The following is a 25120-nucleotide window of genomic DNA, read 5'->3' as shown; positions in this document are numbered from 1 at the left end:
CCACCTCCTAGCCTCCAAGAAACCCAGGTGACTAAACATGTGCACAGTAGCCAAGGTGCTGCCAAATCATAGCCTTATAAAGAGGGATAATAACTTTCCCATCTACTTATTAGCTTGTTTTTTCAATATCCAAGTAATCCTTTGAGCAATTTTACCAACTTCTTCAATATACCTTCTAAAATTCAACTCTCTGTCCACCATTATCCCCAAGTCCCTGGCATCATCAATTTCCTGCAATCCAGTACTATCAATATGATACACTGTATGCAACCTTTTCAACACAAAGTGCATAACCATAGATTTTGCAAGATTAAATCAACAATCATTATCCTTTGCTCACAATACCAATTTATTTAAATCCTGCAAGATATCTCCATCACCTTTATCAACTATTGCACTCCCCAGTTTTGCATCATCAGCAAACAACTGAATATCTTCCCTTAAATCTTTCTCTATATCATATAAGGAAGGATACATTGATACAAATATCGATATATACAAATTAAAGAGTAGTGGCCCTAGTTAAGAACCACAACATACTCACTAATCAACCTCATTCTCCTAGATTCCACTCCACCCTACATTATTCTATGGTGTCTGTCTGTCTGTCAGTTTTGCATATGCATTTTGCAATTTTATATGCATTTTGCATATAAAATGGCCACAGAAGATGTCCAATAAAGAATTATAGCTAAAAACTAAACAAAAACCAATAATGTATGATATTAAACAAAGGAAATTAATACTGATAGTATATGTCCTAAGAAAACCAGAAAAACACAAGATTAAACAGGTGCTGGAATGGAACCCCCCCCCTCTCCCTAAGGAAGAGAAACAGGTATACCAAAGATGTACTGGTGGAAAGGTAAAGAAAGAAAGTGAAGCTGAACACAGGTAAAGAAAGAAGCACAGAACAGACCAGAAAGAGATCTATGATTGAGGCCCTAAGCACAGAACAGGGTCAGATATAGATCTGCAGTTGAAGTCCTATGTTCCTCATCAGGTGAAGAGGTATAGGTAAGGTATTTGAAGCTTTCTAGTCATTCTACCTCAAGTATTGATATGCACTCACACCTGACTGCATTCTTCTGGAATATTTTCTACCAAAATTTCTGTCATTACTTATTTTATTTAATAAACTTTCAAAGTACCGTATTTTTTGGACGATAAGATGCACCAGATGATAAGACGCACCCCAAATTTATGAGACGATTTTTAGAAAAAATATTTTATTATATAAAGATATATACAAATTCTTACTTAATTTTTATTTATTGTTACAATCATTTGTATCAGCAATATTCAGTTCATCTTCACTCTCGGTACATCACTGGTCTCATTAATGTCACCGTTCGTATTACTTTCGTCTTAACTATTGTTATCACTCCCTTCAAAAACTGTGTCATCTTCGGTACCATCCATCGCATTACTTATCCCGCATTTCTTAAATGACTTTATAATCATCGCTTCTTTCACAGCTTCCCATGAATTTTTCACCCAAGTACATACTTCTGAAATTGTTGGCTGTTTCAGACGTCCTGTTGCTGTAACATCATAATTTGACTTTACCATCCATTTGTTCCACTCTTTCCGCATAAAATTTTTTAATGGTTCATTAACAGATCCATCCAAGGGTTGGATTGACTTGTAAGGCCTCAGGAAGGACAGCTAATTCTGTATTCATTTCTTTTAGAAGCTTCTTGGTTGATTCTGTTTTATGCACTCTGAATTGATCCCACACTAACATCGCAGGCTTTTTAAACAACGCATCTGGACGTTTTGTCCATATCTTTTGTATCCATAATTTCATTCCTGTTTCATACATCCAACCTTTATCTTGAACGTGGATAATAATGCCACCAGGAATTTCATCTCTCGCTAATGTTTTTCTCTTGAAGATTAACATAGGGGTAGTTTTGTTCCTTCCGCGCAACAAGCTAAAACTACAGTTTTTTCGTGACCTGTTGTTTTGATCACTATTGATTTGGCGCCTTTTGAATCTACTGTCCGATTTGAAGGAACATCAAAAGTTAGAGGCACTTCATCCATGTTCATAATTTGATTAAGCTCAAAGTTAAATATCCTTCTTGCTGATATGACAAATCTATGGAAATCTATAAATTAGCTTCATAGTCAGCTGGCATTTTTTGGGCTAGTGGTTTTTGTACGCATGCATAACCCTTGTCTTTTCATAAATCTAAAGCACCAAGACAGTGATTCAGTAAAATCTAAAATTCCATTAGCAGTTGCCCATCATTTAGCTTCAAAAATTATCATTTTCCCAATTTTTCATTTGTACTTCTAATTCTGGCCATTTTTCTAGGTGTGAACAGAATGTTTTCTTGTGTTTACATAGCAGTTTTAATCGTTCCTCTTGTTTTCTCCACGCGTGAACCATTTTTTCTGTTGGTGGTGGACCAAAATGTCTTTCTGCTGCTCTGTTTCCATATTGTTTTGCATAATTTATCACATTTAATTTATAACTGACATTAATATGAAAGTCTTTTTTGTTTTACACTCATTTTTTCTAATTTTAAGATAAAAATTTTAACGACTTATAAAAATAATTCAAATGAACCGTACAAAAGCACACATGTTTACATACTAATGACTATTGACGCTCTAAATCAGTGATTTACCTACCTTCAGTGGCGTACTTACTAATTTTATTAACATATTGAGCCAGTAACTGAACTTCGCTAACAGCTTCGGTACAGTGTAAAGATTCGTATTTTAATGTTGCCTTCGGACCATTTTAAGTCGATTTTGCTATGTAAAAAGGTATATCTTATGGTCCGAAAAATACGGTAATTACTCCAGACATTCAGAATATTGTTATCTTCAGTTTTTATGTTTCTTTTATCATCTCTGATTTACAATCATAATATTTTCTCTATTTCTAAGCTTTTTTCAATATTCTATGGAATATTTTACAGACATTCATTATATTTATTTTCTATATATTTACTCTAAAGTTTTCCCATAAACTTTTTTTTAGCTACTTTTCATAAATGAACTTTCATTAATTTTTTTTTCTTTATTCTCTCACGGAACATGCTGACTTGCCAAAGACTTTCAATATGATTTCTTCTTTTTCAGGAGAGTCTCTAATAACTGCTTGAGCCCACCATAAAGGTTTGATTTTTCTATCATTGCAGACAACTTTCCAACAAGCCTCTCCTGGCTGAATCAAAGTTTTCTTCATATTTTGTTACTGGGTCTCTAAGATTTAGTTTTTGTTTTTGAACTCTTTCATCTATTTTTATAATATTATTAGTGTATTTGAGTCTAAAGTTTATCTGTGATAGCTGCTTGACTTGGATTTTTTTTTTTTAAAGAAAACTTCTCGTATTTGCTTTTCAATGGGATTCTCATCTTTATCCAGCTCAAAGCTAAATAATGATCACTTATTTCAAAGTTTGCGTATGCTGTATCCTGAACCACTTCAGCAACAGTAACATAGAAAGATATAATTCCTGTGTTTTCATCATGTGAATTTATGCATGTTCTGAATGCTGCTGAAATATTTTTTTCATGTTCTGAAAAAAAATTCAGCAGCCACCATTAGTTTTGTTCTTTTCTCCAAATTTTCCCAAAATATTTCTATATGTCTGGTATACATTTCTTACTCTACTCTTCAGGTCTCAAATTGAAACCAGCTTTTCATCTTTTTCATTAGGTGGCTTCCCTCTCTACTACTTCCCTCTCTTCTGTTAAAAGCTCCTTAACAGAATCTTCTGCAATACCATAGCTACAAATTAGTTTCATTGTACAATTTTCCATTTTGAAATTAAAAATAAAAAATAAAGAAACATGTTTACTGTCAAACAACATGATTTTTGTCCTCTCCCTGATCATTACTGTCAAAACAACACAGATTATATTTACTATTTAGAAGTACTTCTTTGTCTATCTCAGCAATATCAATTATGTCAAACATGGCATCTCAATAGTTCCTCTGTCAGCCTCACCTCTTTTCCAGTGATGCCTCTAATGTTAATGGTGCTTATCCTCCAAGTCTGTTGAGTTTGAGGTTGTTCCAACAGCTACTTTTGGAACAACCAACAGTAACATAATGGTAACAGTCTTCTCTCTCTCTCTGGCTCACTGTTGAACCCATTAGATGATACCCCAACCAGCACGACTCTTCTTTTTGTTATTAGTTTTAAACCAATACAGAAGCAGTTTGGCCAGTTAAATCCCAAACTTTTAGCCCATCCTTGTTCATTCAGAAATCTAAGTGGAATGGGGTACACCAACAAAAAAGTGAGGATTGGACTGTGGATCAGAAGCCCTGGTGAGTTCATCCCATTCCTTACAGATTATATGCAAGTCCCCTCAATTTTGATTTTTAAGCAATTTATTGAAAGATCTACAAATATACAGTGTTTAAGGATGAATAGTAAATATTTTGGTAGGCATTAGTATTGATTATTCTGAGTAAAAACATGGATATAAACATGTGTCCAATTGCCAATGGATACAGCTGTTTGAAACTGACACGTAAAAAGCTATTATGAGAGGTGTTAACACTTTCATTGCCAAGCTGAAAATTGGAATTTCGTGTGGTGGCCAAATTTTTTTATTTTTTTATTTAGTTAGTGATGTCCACGCGATAACGCGTGATCGGCCGTTTGGTGAGAGCTCGCATCGCATGATTGGCAATGAACGTGTTAAAGAACAATAAGTGACTTATTGTTTGTATTTATTGACTGTTTGAATGATACGAAACACAAATAATTGACAAATACTGTAATTTACAGTTTATAATAAATGTTTGAAAATTCCACTGCCAACCTCAGTGCACTTTGCAACTCTTTGTGGTAATAGTACATGTTGTTCTTCTGAGGTTGTTGACTTTCTTTTATGAGGGCAGCATTATCCATTATGTGAGCAATCGATATGTCTCTTGTATTTACCTTTTCTTTGTATACTTGGGCTTTTCATTTGGTCACAAACCAAAACCAATGTTGGAGAAGCGATGTTGGAAATTTGTTTCTACAGTGGTATGGTATGGTATGTGGATTTTTGTTGGACCACTGATGCCAGCTATGGATGTTGATGATATCGTCATGGATGAAAGTAGCTTCATTGGTGAACAGTATTAATGAAATTAATCAGCGATTGGCATTTATCCACCAACAAAATTCCAATCAACTGCCTTCATCTCCTGGGAGAAGGTGATGCACCCATTCTACGTGAAATGAATACAAACCTTGCTCACGTAATGTTTGCTGTGCTCTTGTATGTGAAACACCGATTTGTGCAGAAATTCACCGTGTGTTTGTAATAGGACTACATTCTACCGACTGAAGAATGTGTTCTACTTCATCCACATTTTGCTCATTTCCACATTCAGAAGAAATATAACTGCTGGGAACAGTACCAGTCTCACGCAGTTTGTTGTAAATGCTAGTAAATACACTTGAATCTGGAACTCTGCAGTTAAGAAACTGTCGACGGTATTCTCTACAAGCAGCAATGGCACTTCCCATACAAAAACCATAACTGAACATCATATCTGTATATTCAGCATGTAAAGATGTGCAGCATTCTTAACAACACACAAAACTGCATCAGGTTATAACTGCTTCTTGGTCACATCTGATTCAGAGAGCTGCATGCTAGTCACTGTTCTACAGAGGTGCACCCACCCACACACACATCAAAGCTGTATGTGACAGTTTTCAAACAGCTGTATCTCCGCATCCATTGAAAATTGGACATGTTCATATGAACTTTTTTACTCAGAATAATCGATACTACCACCTACCAAAATATTTACTATTCCTCCTGAAACTTCCTGTATAAGTATTTTAGTATTTAGATGGTACAACATGATGAAATGTGCCTAACTGAAGAATGCATGTAGAAAAATTAAAGGTTTTAGATTAAATCATGTGACATAGAAGATGAATGGGAAAATTTGAAACAAATTCTCACAAAAGCAGCAACAAAAACCTTAGGAATAAAGCACAAATGGATTAGAAAAAGAGGACTACGAGACTGGAACAAAGAAATAGAAAATATAATAAAAACCAAAAAGGACAGTTACCAGAAATGGCTAAATTCCAAAATAATAGATGCAGAAATAGAGTATAAAAGAAAGTGCAATTGCAAAATGAGAAGTAAGGAAAAAACATAGAGAAAGATGGAACAATTTCGTAACAGAACTAGAAAAGGATTTATTTAAGCCACAACCCAAAACCTATAAAGTAATAAAATACATGAATAAAGAAATAAAAGAAAAGAGAAAAATACAAACAATAGATTTAGAAAAATGGGTGACCTATTTCCAAAATCTCTGGACAGATGAGAACAATGAATTAAAATTTTATAAGACAAAGAATGACCTAATAGAAAATATCACAATGTTAGAACTGAAAAATATAATAAAGAAGATGAAAAATAGGAAAACTCCAGGAGAAGACAATATAAATATAGAACTATGCAAAAATGCAGGTGAAAAATTTAATGAAAGACTTATGAAATTTTTTAATATGGTTTGGATGTCTGGAAAAACCCTTAACTCTTGGAAAAAAGCACTGGTTATCCCAATCTATAAAAAAGGAAATAAAGACAATTGCAATAATTATAGGGGAATTAGCCTGCTGAATACAGGATATAAAATATATGCAGGAATATTAAAAGAGAAACTAAGCAGCATTGTAGAAAACAAATTACTAGAAGAACAAAATGGTTTCCGAAAAGGCCGATCCTCCATAGATCCAATTTTTACTTTAAAATTATTAATAGAAAAGAGAAGAGAATTTCAAAAAGATACACATATGGCCTTTATTGATTATGAAAAAGCCTTTGATAAAATTAGTAGACAAAAATTGTTTAAAATATTAACCGATTTAAACATACCAAACCAACTTTTACAATCTATTCAAGAAATATATACAGGAAATAAAATAGCAGTTAAATTAGAACACACCTCAGAATGGAAAGATATATCAAGAGGAGTACAACAAGGATGTACCCTCTCACCTCTGCTTTTCAATATATATATATATAAATGAAATAGTAACAATCTGGAAACAGCATAACCCATTTGGTATACAAATGACCCCACAAATGAAGATAGATACACTACTATTTGCAGATGATCAAATAGTATTAGCTACATCAGAAGATGACTTACAAAGATCATTCAAATCATTAAATGATATCTCAAAGCAATATAATATGACAATATCCAAAGAAAAAACAAAAATAATGGCATTCAAAGGAGAAAACCCAATAAGAAGTAAAATAGTGATAGATAATAAAACACTAGAACAAGTAAACACTTTCAGATACTTGGGATGTGATCTATCATACGAAGAAGAAAAAGACATAGACACTAAAATATCAAACTTTGCCAAAGTAAACGGCATAATAAATAATATATTTAAGCCATCCCTGGTACAAAACACACTATAATCAGACTATATAATGTCTTGTCAAAACCGACTCTACTATACGGAAGTGAAACATGGACCATGAAAAGGGAAGATGAAAAACAAATTCAAACAGCAGAAATGAAGTTCCTCAGAAAAACAGCTGGATATACAAAGTGGGACCACAAAACAAATGAAGAATACAATCCCTGAAAATAAAACCAATTAATTACTACATAAGACAGCATAAACAAAAATGGCTAGAACATTTAAATCGAATGGACAACAGCAGACTACCAAAAATATTATACAGATACAAAATAAGTGGGAAAAAAAAATCGGAAGACCAAGAAAGAGATGGCATGAGACCGGAACAGGCCACATGGCCTAAATTCCATGTTAGGAAGAAGAAGAAGATTAAATCATACTTACCAGAAATGTGATATTCATAATAATTTCAATGGTCTTTTATTTTGTTTGCTGTATTTGTAAATGTTATATAGTACCAATTCTCCGTTGTAAAAAGACCTGGTTTTGCTGATGACAGGCAGCATTTACCAATTTGTACAGTAGCGAACAAATTAATCTGAACACACACATATTTTAAAGAAAAATTTTAATTTTTCAAGAAAATAAGTACAAAATTTAAACTCCAACTTTACCTAATAAATCATATATGCTCCTCTGTTCCTAATAAGTTCATTAATTCACTTAGGAATGGATTCTACCAACGTAGAACACATTTTTCTTATTTTTGTATCTCGAAACCATAATTTTATAATAAACTGTATCAAATTATCCTCTGTATAACAATTTAATTTTCTAAGTCTCTTTTTCACTGTGGCCCACAAATTTTCTATTGGCTTAATGTTAGGAGAATTGCCTGGCCACTGAACCAATTGGATGTTGTGATTTTTGAGGAACTCTCACTTTTTTTTTGGAGTGTGGCATGGGACAAGATCCCATTGGAAGATGAGTTCTTATTTGTCTTTCTGGATCTATGGGGCACTCGTTTCTGCAATATTTTTTTCTTACCCCGACCACTGAAGCAATTGATGTTGTGATTTTTGAGGAACTCTTTCACTTTTTTTGAGGTGTGGCATGGAGCAAGATCCCGTTGGAAGATGAGCTCTTATTTGTCTTTCTGGATCTGTGGGACACTCGTTTCTCCAATATTTTTTTATTTAAGGCACCAAGTCCCTAAACTGCACCAAAACCTGTTTTGAAAGAAAATTCAAAGAAGCCTGTGAAATGCTGGAACACCATCCAAATCTGAACAAGAATGAATTAATTATTCCAAGAATTTGGAGGACTCATCTTCGATCTGTATAGCATCCAGAACAACCCCAAACAAAAGAAAATCTTAATACGAGAGGACTTTAGAAATTGTTTAATGTAGTTCTTTTTTTCCAACAGAAGTCAGGCTAAGGTAAATGATTAACAAACATTTAGATTCATCTTACTTTTAAGTAGTGTGTTGTCATGTAGCTTGTATCCTCTACATCATATCCTGATGATGACCTCAATACAGAGGTCGAAATGTCGAATGTCACTTTCTTAATGATCCATCCATCTTCAAAGCCCACCTTTCCTAATTGGGTTGTGGGGATAGCAGCTGCAAGAGGGACTTCCAATGATCACGATCCTCTGCCACAAAGCTCAGGTATTCTGGTGGGACTCCCAGACGTGTCTACCCAAGGTTTTGGATATAATCTATCCAGCAAGTTCTTGGCCTTATGCGTGGCCTCCCATTCTGGCTTGGGAAAGAGGGCCTGCTGGAGAGGCCTCTCTTGTGGCATTCTGACCAGGTGCCCATATCATCGTAACTGTGATCTCTCGACACGAAGAAGCAGCGGTTGAGTATTGAGGGTTTCCCGAATTGCAGAGCTTCTGACTCTGTCGATTCTTGTCAGCCCTGCAACTGTCGAAGGAACCTCATTTAAGCCGCTTGAATTCGTGTCCGCATTTTTTCGGTCATTATCCAGCTCTCGTGACCATAGGTGAGGATGGGGACATAGACGGTATTGAACACAGCCAGCTTTTCCTTCTGGCTTAACTCCAACTTCAATACTACTGAACAGCCACGCTCCTGCAATATTGCACTTGCTGAGCCAATTCGAGTATCTAGCTCTGCATCCCACTTTCCATCACTCATGAATATGGACCCAAGATATTTAAACTGCTCCACCTGCCTCAGTGGGACTCCACTCACATGTAGAGTGCACTGGGAGACCACAAATGTTTCCATTTTGGCCACACTGATCTTCATCCTGGCTTCTGCACAAACAGCCACAAACCTATCCAGGGTCTGCTGGAGGTCATCTGCAGAGTTAAGCAGAACTAGGTCATCTGCAAAAAACAGACATCCTACATCTTCCAATTCTAATACACTCACTGCCTCGGCTGTGCCTATCAATCCAGTCCATAAATATTATGAAAAGGAGGGGTGACAGATCATACCCTTGGCAAAGACCAATGGAGACTGTGAAAAGTTCAGTCTTTGTGATGTTTACCCTGACACAAAACTCTGGGCATTCAAACAGGGACTTGATGGCAGCTAATAGCTGGCCATCCACTCCATACTCCTGTACTACTTACCAAAGCTTATCCCAAGGAATTCAGTCATATGCCTTCTCCAAGTCCACAAAACATGTGTAGACATTCTTGGCATATTCTCAAGATTTCTCAAAGACTTGCTTTAAAGTGAAGATTTGGTCAGTTGTGCTACTAACAGGATGAAAGCCACATTGTTCTTCTTGGAACTTTGACTCAACTACGCTCCTGCACCTTCTTTCCAAGCACCTAGCATATACATTCCCAGGCAGGCTGAGCAGAGAGAGAGATGCCACAGTGGTTGCTGCAATCTCTACGGTCTCCCTTCTTGAAGACAGGTATCATTATACCTGAATGCCGCTGATTTGGTGCTCGCCCAGATATCCTCTGGCTGACACACTCGAGTCAGCTAGATAACACCGTCTCAATTTAAGGCTTTTAGCATTTCAGGCCGAATTTCATCATCACCAGCAACCCTGCTCAATTTTAGCAATTTTATTGCTAAATGGACCTCTTCCGCTGTGAGGCTAGTCATTGCCCCAATTTTCACCTCTTGGATGTCCACAGCTGCCGGGCCACCTGAGTTAAGAAGACCCTCAAAGTATTTCCTCCATCTGTGGAGGATATCCTTCTCGGTTGTTAAAAGTGCACCATCAGAGGCCTTAATTGCCCTTGCTGTGCACGATTTCCTCCCTTGAAGGCAGCGGATGGTCTGCCAGAATACCTTGTTTGCATTTGCATAGGATGAGTCTAATCTTTCTCCAAAGAATTCCCAAGCCCTCTACTTTGCTGTCTTTACTGCCTCAGCAGCAGCTTTTTGCACCTCAGTGTACTGGAAACGTATCTCAGGTGACCTGACCCTAAGCCATGTTCAGTAGGCCTCCTTTTTTTGCCCAGACAGCTTTTTGGACCTCTTGGTTCCACCAGGTGTCCTTTTCTCACTGCCCATCGCCATGTCGAGCCGCTTTTTGCCACAGCATGAGAGTGCAGAGGCAGTGACAGCTGTTTTGAACAGCTCCCACTCCTCCTCAACATCTGCAGTATGTCTGGGAATCTCATTGAACCTGGAGGAGATGCTATCTGTAAATTTTTTCCTCACAGCCTCACTTTCCAATGCCTCCCATTTGATGCGATATAGCTGCTTAGGTCAACCAGTGTTGATGATAGCATTTGGTTTCTGTAGCCGTAGAGTGCAGACAACAAGGTGATTGTCAGTTGACAGTTCTGCCCCTCTCTTCACACGAAGTCCAGTACTGAGGAAAATAGGTCTGCTGAGACTATAAAGAAGTCAATTAGAGACCTGTGTCGAAGTGTATCCCTGTACCAGGTATGCTTTTGGACTTCTCGGTGTTGGAAGGAAGTATTCATTACAGACAAGCTGTTTGTACAGCAGAAGTCCAATAATTTCAACCCATTCACGCTAAGGTCAGGGTCTCCGTTCCTCCCAGCCACACTCCTCCATGTCTGGTCATCTGTTCCAACATGTGCATATGAAGTCACCCATTAGCAGGACTGATTCCATGTCTGCCACCCTGTCAAAAGCAGCATCCACTTCCTCTAAGAAGGGAGAGTAATCTGACTCCAGATTAGGTGCATAGGCTTGCACCACAGCCAAGTTGTGGTTTTTCATCTGGAGCCTTAACACACATACCCGTACCCAATGGGATCCACTCAGCAACACCGTCTGACAGCCGGGGCTTGTGAATATCCCCACACCTGTCTGAGCAGACATTGTTGTGCTCACACCAGAGTAGTAGAGCTTCCACTCCTCATCCAGGTCAACAGTTCCAGAGCCTCTCCTCTTGGTCGAGGAAAGCCCAACTAAATCTAGTTGGTAGCGGCTGGCTTCCTCGACCAGTTCCTTTTCCTTCCATCAGAGAAAAAATGTTCCAGTTGCCTAAAGCAATAATCTGATGGAGTTTCCTCTAGCAGAGTGCTGAGGAATGGTGTCTAAGGGAGACTGTAACATATTTTTCGGACAGGTCCCTCTGCCTAAAACCAGAATGCATCCTTTAGTAACCCACACAACGGACGATGCAGTATGACCATTATATGATGACCTGACCATGTTACAGTGTTTGGTAGTGCCCTATTAGCACTATCGTCTCGGTTTGAGACTGCTCAGGTTTCTCCTCATTGCAGCTGGCTTACATATCTGCAGCCGTTCCACTACCTGCAGACCCATCCAGTAGCTAATGATAAGTAAAGTAATTATTCTAACAAAATGTGTTGTATCTCCATAAATTCTTCACTGTGAATTTTCTCCAATATTTTTATATATTAGTCACTTTTCATCATACCATCAACAGGCACAAGTGATCCTGGACCATCATGTGTAAAGCAACCCCACAACCTCTTTTAGCTGGGTGTTTAGGAGCGTGTTGAAGCAGGAGGTCTACTCAGCCTCTGATTTACTCTTCTTGAACAAAGAAATGGCTCTCATCTGAGAATATGACCTTCTTCCACTTCTAAACAGTCCAATCTTTGTACACTTTTGCCCTTGGAGTCTCTTTATCTGCACAGCCTTTGTCAACAGTTGTTTCTTTTTTGGTCTGTTGGCAGTCCTCTCTGCTTCCACCAATCTTCGATGGATTGTCATGTAAGAAACATTAATCCCACTAGCTGCCAATTCTCTATTTAAGTCTACAGAAGACAATCTTGGATTCATTTTGCTTTTCCTAACTAGTAAATGATCTTGAGTAAGTGTAGTTTCCCTTTTTCACCAACATTTTCCTTTTCTGTCAGGAGAAAGAATACCTGTCTCCCTAAACCTCTTTAAAATCGAATTAGCAGTACCCAAACCAACACCAACCTTGACGAAAATTCGGCTTGTTCAGATTAATTTGTTCACTACTGTACTTACTATACAGTGATAACTGCAAATGCAAAGCAAACAGATTCATAGAAAATTATACAGCTAGATCCCGAGAACATTAGTAACAAATAATGGGAAAGAAATAAAAATAGTGACCACAGAATTTGTTCTGAGTTCTAAAATGTCTTAGTAAGCCTTTATAAACGGTATATGTAACCAAGGAGTCTCCAGAAATTAATTTTTTAAGTAGCAAATCCTACAGCCGATTGATTAAACAAACAGTACCAGTGTTCAAAAAATTAAAAGGAAGAAAAAATGCATTTTGTTAACAGTGCAGCATCATCATTATCTAAATGAAGAAACGAGCTAAGCTAATACCTCTTTATAGCTGATGCCATATAATCCATGTTTTATGGCAATTTTATAGTAAGAGGGGTCAAGTGTATTTGCTGGACTAGAGTAAGTGATTTAAATATGAGCAAGATAAATGACAAAAATTCTGAGGTTTATGTTAGTAGGAAAAATGATCTAAAACTGTGATTATTTAAGACTATGCTCTTATGTTAACTAAGTTGAGAATTAAAAGATTAATTACATTACCACCCAGATTTAATAGTAAGGAATTCAGGGAATCATGATCCTTGCTAATTCCATAGAAATATAGTAAGGATCTTGTAGAGCTGGAAAAAAGGCCAAAGAAAAGCTTTTCAAAATGCTTCAATTATATGAAGTAAACAGAACATTATAAAGAGCAATACATGCTTTATATTTAAGTTATAAGTTAGAATTGAAGGAAATGTAGCAAGATGTCATCTGATGTAAAATCAGGTGTAATGTACATTATCTCCAGTCTTATTCTTCATCTATATGGATCACATAATGAAAGAAGAAAGTGGCATTAAACCAGATATATGAATTGGAGATATCAAACAGCTCTCTGCTTTATGCAGATAATGTTGTACTCCTAAACACATCCGTGCAAATCTCCAGGAGTCTGTAACTAAATTGAACAGCTATAATAAATTTGGTGAAATTCAGCAATAAAAAGACCCCAACTAAAAAAAAAAAAAAAAAATAGGCAGAACATAGAAAATTTCAGTTGCATTCTAAATGGATGACCTTTGTCCAACAACAAAATTTACCAACAACAAAAAATATTTGTTGTTGGTAAATATTTTACAATAAGCAAAGTAGGATGGTGGGGACCCAGTTGAATAAATTTATATAAAATAAGAGTGAAATCAGCCAAAACACTAAACTAGCAGTGTATAACACAGTGTTCAAACTAGTGTTAAGTTATGGATCTAAGAGTGGGGTTAGACATAAGTACTTGATCAAAGATTAGAAACCACAGGTATGAGAGTTCTTAGAATAAATTAGGTACCTGAACAGATGGCATCAAGGAATCATTAAAAATGATGATATTAGGATGGAACTTGAAACTGTTAGCATTCAAAAATGTGTGAGCAGCACTAATCTAAGGTGGTGGTATGTAACTTAAACAGAATGGGCGAGATAACAAAATGGGTGTTTGGTGCCAAGATGGAAGGAAAAAGATCCTGAGGAAGACCAAGATCTAGATTGATTAATTCAATCAGAAGTGCCTTAAAAAACTTGCAATACAACAATATTGGTTTACTAACAAATAGACTAATTTGGTCAAAAATTGTTGATAGGAGATTAGTAATAATGTAAAGTTGATCGTATAGAGCAGCGCTTCCCAAACTGTGGGCCGCGGCACCCTTGGGGACTGTAGGTTTTGTTGAGGGGGGCCACGAAATAATGAAAACAAATTTGAAATGTTTTAAGACTAAGTAGATTTTTTTATTTTAAAAGAAACGTATTTAACTTTTATTATTTATTATTTCTTTTTTGTTATTTTTTATATTTTAATGGAAAAATTCACACATTGCTGTTGGTTCACAAACTTTGCTTCCTGCGTGTTTTGGCGCTTAATAAATATTAGTAAATATTGCTTATTCATATGTTTCATTTCAAAGCAGTAGTTAATTGTATTTACTTCGAATGCTCTCCGGGGAAGCTCCAAATCTTCCTGTCCCTTTCATCAATCAGGGACTGATCAAAACTCGTTTTATATTATCATTGTCATCCGAGCTAGTTTTCTGTTACCAATAAAAGTTTCTCATATACTTCACACATGAAAAAAAGCTTAAACAAGTTCATGTGGGGAGATAGTAACTCGCTTGCAGTGATAAACAACACGCCCTCCCTAACAGCCACTATACTGCAGAGGCAATAAAAACAAGTACTTTTATTATGCCAGTGAATAAGGTATGAGGAGTCTGTGTAATATATTTCTCAACAAATAGTGCAATTAGAGACAACTGGGATAAAAACACACTAATTAATGAATCACATGTCCCCTCATACAGAAACTATGCTATATACACTGAAACAAAACCATATGTTGCATGGCAAACACAATATCTAACTGAAAACTATTGTTATTAATTAGATGTGCGTGAGTTCAATTTCCCAAGGCAGCAATAAAATTCAACCAAACGTTTAAAATTCGTAAAAGTGTTAAAACTAAGTAATATATATATATATAATGAATGTTATGGCAGTTTCACGTATGGAATTCGGTTGAAGAGAGTTAGCATTTCAACTCAATTGTCAGCTATGCTTTTATCTTTCAGTTGCGCGATCTTTTGTTAATACCACACCAATCATATGCACGTTTGCCTTTGCTGTCTGTTTCGCGTTAGGCATAATTACCGTAAAGGGAGAAAAGTCACAAAAGAGAAAAATGTTCCTGGTCTGGGAATTCCCTTATTCAGGTAATATTCACTAATTTCATGTTATCAGTCTGTGGTGTGCAGTATCGGTAAGTAGTGATATTATTTGATCTATTCTACGTTAAAAAATTTAACCCTGAGATGGATAAGTGGCTGATAAAAAAATAAAAAAAAAATCCCGCGAACAATGAGAAAAAGCAGAAACAGACTCAAAAAAAAAAAGGACAGTATTTCATATTTTACCAGAACAGCCTGCATCGTCTTTAGTACCAAACGGTAAAAGGCAAAAAATGTAATATATGCATTTGATTTTTGCAATATTCGCTGTGTATGTTTTGTATTGAATATAAATACAATAAATATTGTATTTATATTCAATACAATATTTTGACTGGATCTAAATCTGAACGATATTTCAAGTAATAACAGAAAGATGTTTGCATTTACAGTGGGGAAAATATATATATATATTTAAAAAAAAAAAAAATAAGCTAATGCCTTTGTTCCCATATAGGGAGTAGGCAAGGCCATTTTTTAGCCCTATCTAACTTTTGGAGACTGAGTGGGCAGTTCAATCTCCACTGGTAGCCAATCAGAGATAGCTGGCCCAAGGCTATCACTAATTAATCAGCATACAGTGAAGAAGGCTGCTAGTAAGTGCCGCCATCTGGTGGTCCGTAACCCTAACACAATATATTTAATGTCTGAAAATAGTATGGGTTCGACGGCCAATTTTCTTGAGTTTACTGGACGAAAAACCCGAGTTTCGGGAGGAAAAACCTGAGTTTCCGGGAGGGAAAACCCGCTAGCCCGTGCCAGAGATCGACTAACTCTGGAACCGGTCGAGAAAAGGCTTAGAAAAAGTTCTTCTAGTCGGCAACTAGATTCGAACGCCTTTCGTCGTGCGGTCAAGCGCTGTAGAGTGCAAACGCCACTTCTACTGAGCTACACAGGCTCCAAAAAAAAATATATATATATATATATATATATATATATATATATATATATATATATATATATATATATATATATATATATATGAAACTTAAAAATCCACTCATGCAGTTAAAATTATTAACTGGAGAAAATTAAGTTGCACATTATGGGAATTTACAAGTCTCGACAATTATAATATTGTCAGAAGAGAATGAATAAGTAAAGTAGGAGGAGGATGTGTTACTGCTTATAAGAGAAGATTTAGTTGTTTCAGATTGATGACACAATGAATTCCTATTCAGGAGAAGAATTTGAGATACGGTGCATAACTGGTAAGGGAGTACATAATGGAAGTAGTAATAATATTACATGCTAGTAGCTTAAGGAGATAAGGAAAAGTATAGTATTAATAATGAGGATTTTAATATAGAATACTGACTGAGAGAATGAAAGAGCTGATAATATAACTGACAGTCATTAAATTTCTGAGCAATTTCATGATAGTAACCTAAAGTAATCATGTATGAGGTGCTATTAAAGGGGATAAGATCTTGAATTTAATAACAACATCAGAGGAATTAAAGATCAATCATGAATTCCTAGATTGATCTTTAATGAACCACTATGACAGGATTCATTTGACCTTGGAAAAAGAATTAAGACAGTATTGGGGAGGAGGAAATAATAAAGCATCCAGGGTGAAATTTCAAAAAAAAGCTAACTTTAATGGTATGTTAAGAATTAAAAAGTATTAATTGGGAAACATTGTTTAAATGGAAAGACACAAATACAAAATGAATAGCACTGAGAGATATCTTGCATCATCTAATGTTTAATTTTCCTTATGAGTAAATTGTGCAATAACCTGGGTTCAGCTGGATGAATAATCAAAATCTTAAAGAAACATAAGAAAACAACTATGGAAAGAGTATTGATCTCATCTCATAAATCAATTATTAAGTATAACAGATATAAGCAACAATTAAGCTTAACTAAACTGCTAATTACAGAATGTCAAATGAAATTTGAATAGGTAGAAATGCTAAGATTAATCAAAAAAAGCTTCTATAAATAGATAAAGAGGGTTAACTCTAAAAATTAATTAAGCAAAACCAGTTCTTTTGAAACAATTCTGAAAATGACTCAGCGGTGGTTGCAGAAGATGTTAATATTTATTTTTAAAGTGTATATGTGAACATTGGTCATTCAGAAGAGAGAGAATAACGCTTGAGGGACAAGATTATTTACCTAATGATATAACAGGAGGAAGGAATTTTTAGACATCTTAAATCTCTTAGCAATTGATCAAGTAGGAATGATGTTTTGGTAAACAGATGATTGAATGTTTGCAAGGATTATTCCAATTCATAAGGGTTGTTCATCACAAACTGAACCCTGCTCTTGAGACCAAACATGGAACTACTTTTTCAAGCCACTTCAGACCTCCAATAAGCAGGGCAGTGGTCTCACACCATGCACTGAAATTCATCTTCCACCTAAGACAATCACAAACATCCAGGTCCATGGCAGGATTTGAACCTGCAGCCTGTTGGTCAGAGAGCAGGTGCACTAACCACTTGGCCAATCAGGCCAGCAAAAAAGTTTCCAGCGAGGCAGATTGATGGAGTCGATGCAGTTGCCACCCTACATGAGTTTATGCCTGCTGGTGGAGGGCTGAAAACTATCATAATATAGTCAACTCTCACTATAGCAAGCACCATTATAACCACTTCATTGGATGATGTGATTGTGAGGGGGGGGGGTGTCACACTTAACTAGTTGGTGAGAATGACCATGAGGTAATTAGAATGGGTAGTGTAATCAACAACATAAAAACTTCTGTAAGGAAAGGACATGTGAGGAAGTACAAGGCCAGTGATTATGTGAAGCTGACACTGTGTAGCAGACAGATTGTAGCTATAGCATGGAATGAGGAGTTCTGAAAAGGGGATACATGCTGCTTGCAGGAAATGACCAAAAGATATTTAATAATATTAACATTTGAATGTATTCCAAAGGTCAAAAGGTTGAATAAGGTAGGTGTTAAATGGATGAATGAAGGAATTAAGAATGAAATCTGAAAGAAGGAGCTGTGGAGGCAGCTCAAGATGAATAATGGCAACAATCACTTACATGAGTTTAAAAAGCAGGCCAGGAAGATGACTCTGTTTTGCTTTTCTTATCAACAGTATGAGCAGAAATCAGGCTAAGAAAAAATCCTACAAGAGTTTTTCCAACATGTAGTAAGTATAAGGAAGAATGATTATGGTAAGATGATGTTAATGAATGAAGGTGGTAGATTAGTAACTGCTGTAGATGACACAATAAGGTATTTAGTGAACAATTCATCAGGACATTTCACCCTCATAAGTGTGAAATCATGAGAAGCTAAGGTGTAGAGAAAATGGAAGAGGATGGCTTAATTGTGAGCAAGCATGGGGTATATGAGGAACTAAATAAGCCCAATGACAACAAGGCAAAAAAATTTTATTATTGTTAGCATATAGGAGTATCTAGGATATCAGTATTGGAATTCAAGTTACTACTTCCTGGCTGGGACTAGTGTAGGCTACCATAATTCTGGAAGTGTTCTATGTCTGTAAATACATTGGTCATAGGCCAGTTTGCCTGTTTAGAAGGATGAAAAATACCCAAGTTTTCAGTAGAAAAAATCCTCCACAATATCTTCCTTGAGACCTGTACTGTTAGCAGTAGCTTTGACATACAACAGCACTCAAAATTTTGCTGTTCCAAGAGAGTGGAAAGAAGATAAAATTGCTCCACTTCACAAAGGTGGTGGTAAGACTGTGGCTACAAATTATAGATATCTAGAGTTGTGGTTAAGGTATTGTAGAGATTAATGAAAGCTAGGATAAAGAAATGGGTTAATAACAGCAGTATTTTCTCTGATTGTCAGCACAGGTTTGAGTACTTATTCCTTAAGTACTATGACAAGGTGATGCATATATTGGACAGGGAGATGTTCTATACTTAGATTTTGCAAAGGTTTTTGGTAGACATGTCAGATTATGGCTGATGCAGATGATCTTGACATGCAGAAATAAAGGTTATGGTTCCATTGTATAAGGCCCTGATCAGGCATAATATGCACAGATTTGGTCACTGGTTTCATGGTGATGAGGAAGATTAGAAAGGATCCAAAGAAGATTCACAAAAGTGGTAACTAGTCTTTGGAATGTGGAGTATGAAGATAGATTGAGAGAATGCAATTTGCAATGTCTCATGAATAGAAGGAAGAGAGTGATCAAGACACGATATGATCAAGACATATAAGTTAGTCAGGAGCTGTTACCAAGTTAATGTGGAAGAAATTTTTCATCAAATGGAAGAAGTGGATAGAACAAGAAGCCATCTTTGGAAACTGTATAAAGAAGTTGTGAGTAAAGGAGCAAGGAGTAAGGTCTACAAAACTATAATAAATTTAGTTTAATCCTTTATCCAAGTGTGAGCAAACAAAGTTTGCACCTGAAAGTATCTTTAGGACTGGGGTAAGGTGGTACAACACCGGGTAACTCATTGCAAAGGTGGAGCTAGCTAACATCACTCCTATCTCAGTATCTCCCATCTCCCATAATGCAAATCATATCTCCTTGCGGATATGTATAATGTTATGCATTAAGGGAAGGGCCACTACCCGGACCAGTTTCAATCTTTATTGAGGCCTCTTCAGTGGGAGCAAGCCCAAGTGGAGATACCAGGCAGAAGCATTAGCAAGGTCATCTCCACCTATAGGAGTTGCCAAACGGTGTGCCACCTTTTTATTAAATTACTCTGGATTTAGAGAAAGATGTTGAAAGTTTATTTTTCACTTGGTTAGAATATAATAAATTTAGTTTAATCCTTTATCCAAGTGTGGACAAACAAAGTTTGTGCCTGAAAGTATCTTCAGGACTGGGGTAAGGTGGTACAACACTGGGCAACTCGTTGCAAAGGTGGAGCAAGCTAACATCACTCCTATCTCAGTATCTTCCATAATGCAAAACACATCTCCTTGCGGATATGTATAATGTTATGCATTAAGGGAAGGGCCACTACCCAGACTAGTTACGACCTTTATTGAGGTCTCTTCAGTGGGAGCCAGGCCCAGTCCTGAAGATACTTTCAGGCGCAAACTTTGTTTGCTTACACTTGGATAAAGGATTAAACTAAATTTATTATAGTCTAACCAAGTGAAAAATAAACTTTCAACATCTTTCTCTAAATCCAGAGTAATTTAATAAAAAGGTGGTACACCATTTGGCAACTCCTATAGGTAGAGATGACCTTGCTAATGCTTCTGCCTGGTATCTCCACTTGGGCCTGGCTCCCACTGAGGAGACCTCAATAAAGGTCGAAACTAGTCTGGGTAGTGGCCTTTCCCTTAATGCATAACATTATACATATCTGCAAGGAGATGTGTTTTGCATTATGGGAGATACTGAGATAGGAGTGATGTTAGCTTGCTCCATCTTTGGAATGAGTTGCTGGTGTTGTACCACCTTACCCCAGTCCTGAAGATGCTTTCAGGCACAAACTTTGTTTGCTCACACTTGGATAAAGGAGTAAACTAAATTTATTATAGTCTAACCAAATGAAAAGTAAACTTTCAACATCTACAAAACTATCTCTCCAACAAACTACCGAAAAGTCCTGACCAAAGCTCCATATGCAAAATGGTGTTATAGTGAATTTCTAAAAGAAATTCACTATAACAAACTATCCACTGTAAAAATTAGCCTTATGATTCCTAGGAGTTTGTTATAGTGAGAGTTAAATATTATGAATAACAACAAAGATAGTGCACCTTTATCTTACACATGATTTTACACTAAACCATCTTCTTATACCTCCTTCAATACTAACTGCTGCTTTAAAATTTAAGTTGTATACAGCTGTGTATAAAACATCCAATGTACAGTATAACTGTGGCATTTTGAATAGCATGTCTCTTGGTACCTTATCATATGCACCTCTCCAGACCTAAAAGTTTTATACAGATCCTTGTTATATTCCCATGAGTTCTCAACTATTCATCTTAAAGTAAAAAAAAAAAAAAAAAAAATCTGATCCTGGCAGATTTGACTTAAACCCAATTGTTCTTCTCCAAGTTTCTTTTCCACAATTTTTCATAGCCTCTTCTCAAAAAATCCTACCAAGAACTCTCTACAGAGAAATTCTTCTATAATTTAGTTTCATTTTCCTTTTTGTACAAAGTAATATGAAAAACCCTACTCCAGTGTTCCAGAATTCAATCTTCTAACCAGCCTTCCAAATTCTACAAGTGTAGCCACTGCAAAGGTTTTTGTACTCTACATTTGAACATTTCAGGTTTAATACCATCTACTCTAGCCACCTTTTCAAATTTCATAATTCTCACAATTTTTTTCTATTTCTATTATGAATATATCCTCAGGACTACTTTCCTTCTGGATATTTTTATGATTATTCTGTTACTATTTATGTCATTTAATAATTACTCCAACATCTGGAATATACTTCTCTTCTGTTTTTATGTCATCTCTGATCTTTGATTTCTTTTGTGATGCAATTTCCTCAATTCTAATCCTCATTTAGAAGCATCTTGAACATATTGGCAGTCATGATATCAGTGATTCCCGATATGTATTCTCACATCTATAGTGGATACTATGAAAGTACTATATAATTAAGTTTACACTACTAATAGCTTCCTGTCAACAATTTTTGTCTTCTTTATCTCAGTAACTAAAATCATTGAGGTGGTGTTTCCAAAATTCCTCTTCTAGCTCCATCTCTTTTCCACAATGCTTAGTACATTAGTGGTAGTGCCAAACTGCCCCTTAATTATTCTCCAAAGGTGAGGACTGGTCAACTTGATTTCTACCAAAATTGCAGTCCTATTTCTTGCAAGAAAGGTCTCATTCATCTTCCCTTACATTTGATAACATCCAGATTTCCAGACAACACAAACATCAGATTTGTTTTCTTAGGCTAATATATGCCTCCATGTCATTCCTGGCACAAACAAATTCATATCATCCTTGGCTTCCAAAAAAAAACACTCATAGATTTAGCAGAGAAATATCCTTCTCTGCTAAAGAGAAACTACTTCTCACATGTACTGCTGATAACCCTATACAAATTCCAAATTTGCCAAACTTCAAAAGACTGTTTTCAAATTTGGGATGGTACACCACAATCCTGTGTAAAAATGCCTGATGCTATCCACAAAAAAGAAGTCAAGTTAACAGGTGACCTCTCTCACAGACTCACTCACTCAAATCACTTTCTAATAAACATTTTATTTCTGCCTTTTCTACAGATATTTTCAGGAACAATGTTCAACTGAATTGGCTTAGATTATTCTTCCACTTTCATCCATGCTTCTAAACTTAATATTCTCTTTAAAAACACATGCAGCTGCTGGCCAATGTTCCAATCGCAGTCTAGCTTCAATCTTAATGGACCATTTGTTTTGTCCTTTTATTCCATTTACCTCTGTCTCCTGAAACAGCCTTCCTCATGCTGTATTCAATAGAAATGTACAATCTATAGCCTTTTCAAGAAAAACATCAATATGTTCCTTCTCTCTTCTTTAACCAGTTACACACACACACACACAAAACCAATAGCACACAAAACTTGTGTGTTATTCGTTTTGCAACTTCTTTTGTGTGTGATTAATAATAAAAGAAATTCCACTCGCCCACCCATCTCCATGGGAAAACTTCCATGCTCATTATTTTTATGCAACTTCCAGGGATAACTTATCAGCCTGTGAAAATTTTCTTATCTCTTTAAGAACTAGCATTTATATCACAATCAACTTTTATGTGTTATATTCATCACTTATCTTCAAACCTAAAAGTCAATGTCATTTCCACCCTATCCATTGCTCCTGCCCACTGAAATCCAAGAAAAGACAAAAAGTGGAAGACTAAGAAAGTGTGTTTATGTATTAAATGTCTGGTACAGTTACATACCTCAGTACCATAAACAAACAATATTCTCATATTGAATATAAACAATGTTATATCAAAAACAAAACTATCTTCAAACTTAATAGTCAACATCATTTCCACCCTATCCATTGCTCCTTCCTCTGAAATCCAAAAAAAATAATAAAAAGTGGAAGACTAAGAAAGTGTCTTTTATGTATTAAATGTCTAGTACAGTTTGATACATAAGTATCAAACTGTACTAGACAATATTCTCATATTGAATATAAAAAATTTTATTTTATATCAAAAACAAATATTTAGTGTACATACCTCAGTATTATACTCAAATTCTATTCTCTTCTCAGATGAGTGCCTTCCAGTTTCTAATAAGGATTTTAGCTTAGAAGATTTCAATGCTCGTGTCTTAGGAAGATCAACAATACTTTCAGTGGAATCCACATTTAGAGCATTATCTGATGAATTAAAATGACTGCGAGTCAAAAATGAAATGTCTTGGGTGTTAGCATTATTATTTTTCAAATGTTTATTTTTCTTTCTTCTTTTGCAATGGTCAATTTTTTTGATACTTTGAGAGACAGAGCTTGCTTCAACATGATGTAATTTCTTATCATGCAATTTATTTTCACTTGGAAGAATAGTTTCAAGTGTAGCTCCTTCTTTGTGATGTTTTTTCATTTTTTTAAGATGGTAATGAGTTGATCTACTTATCTCACAGGAATATTTAAAACATTCTGAGGCTTCTGAAATACTTCTTTCAGAATTATTTACAGAATTAAGCTCTGAAGAAATCATAGAAACTGCAGAATTTCTATTCAAATGACTCAATTTATCATTAATTTCTCTTTCTCTCTTTTTCTTCCTTTTTTTATGACTTTCAGAAGAATTTTGAGTTTCTGATGGCATATCATGTTCATATGAGTTATTTTTATCACAGTCATCCACTTGTGTAGTAACAGTAAGGTTTTCTTTATTTCTATTTAACTGATTCAAATTATCATTCATTTCTCTTTCTTTCTTTTTCTTCTTTTTTCTATGAATATTATGCAACTTTTCTAAAGAATTTTGAGTTTCAAATGGCATGCCATGTTCATGTGAATTATTTTCATCGTGGTCATCCATTTGTGTAACAATAGTAGGGTTTTCTTTATTTCTATTCAAATGATTCAAGTTCTCATTAATCTCTCTTTCTTTCTTTTTCTTCCTTTTTTTCTGAATATTATGCAACTTTTCAAAAGAATTTTGAATTTCTAATGGCATACCATGTTCATATGAGTTATTTTTATCATGGTCATCCACTTGTGCAAGAACAGTAGGACTTTTTTGATCTTTTAAAATAGTTACAAGAGATAATGAATTCAGATGATTTTTTTTTTTATTTAGACATTTTAATTTCTTATGAACCTTAATGTCTTGATTATTTTTGGTGTTATAGACTGCAACTGCATCTAAAATTTGTTCAGCTGAATGACCCTGGTTTGTATTATCCCTAACCATTTCTCCACAATTGGTTTCTTTTTTATATTTCTTCTTTTTCTTATAATATTCCATAGGCAAATCATCATCAAAATGCAATTTAGATTCTGATATCTAAATTGCATTTAATAAATAGAAAAATAAGCACTCTATGTCACAAGCATCTTCAGCATTTTTTCACATTAGAGAAATCTGGAAAAAAAAAATCTACTATTAAAATTATTTTTAAATTAATAACATTAAAACAGTAGCAGGTAT

The 25120-nt window shown here is 35.5% G+C and overlaps 1 protein-coding gene across 2 annotated transcripts in view; it reads right to left on the bottom strand.

Moving 5' to 3' along the window:
• Positions 1–25120, bottom strand: part of LOC150110651 (uncharacterized) — a 368437-nt gene that overhangs the window by 291665 nt on the left and 51652 nt on the right. For both annotated transcript variants that reach the window (XM_090400018.1, XM_090400012.1), the window contains exon 3: positions 23699–25054. In XM_090400018.1, the coding sequence (XP_090256144.1) occupies positions 23699–24937 (1239 nt within the window). In that variant the 5' untranslated portion in view covers positions 24938–25054. The remainder of the gene's footprint in view (positions 1–23698; positions 25055–25120) is intronic.

This window comes from Typopeltis vanoorti, chromosome 1, assembly GCF_054136105.1.
Source record: "Typopeltis vanoorti isolate ZY-2024b chromosome 1, IOZ_Tvanoo_1.0, whole genome shotgun sequence".
NCBI lineage: Eukaryota > Metazoa > Arthropoda > Arachnida > Uropygi > Thelyphonidae > Typopeltis > Typopeltis vanoorti.
Note: the sequence above shows the minus strand (reverse complement) of the source record. Positions and strands in the feature narration are given on the sequence as shown.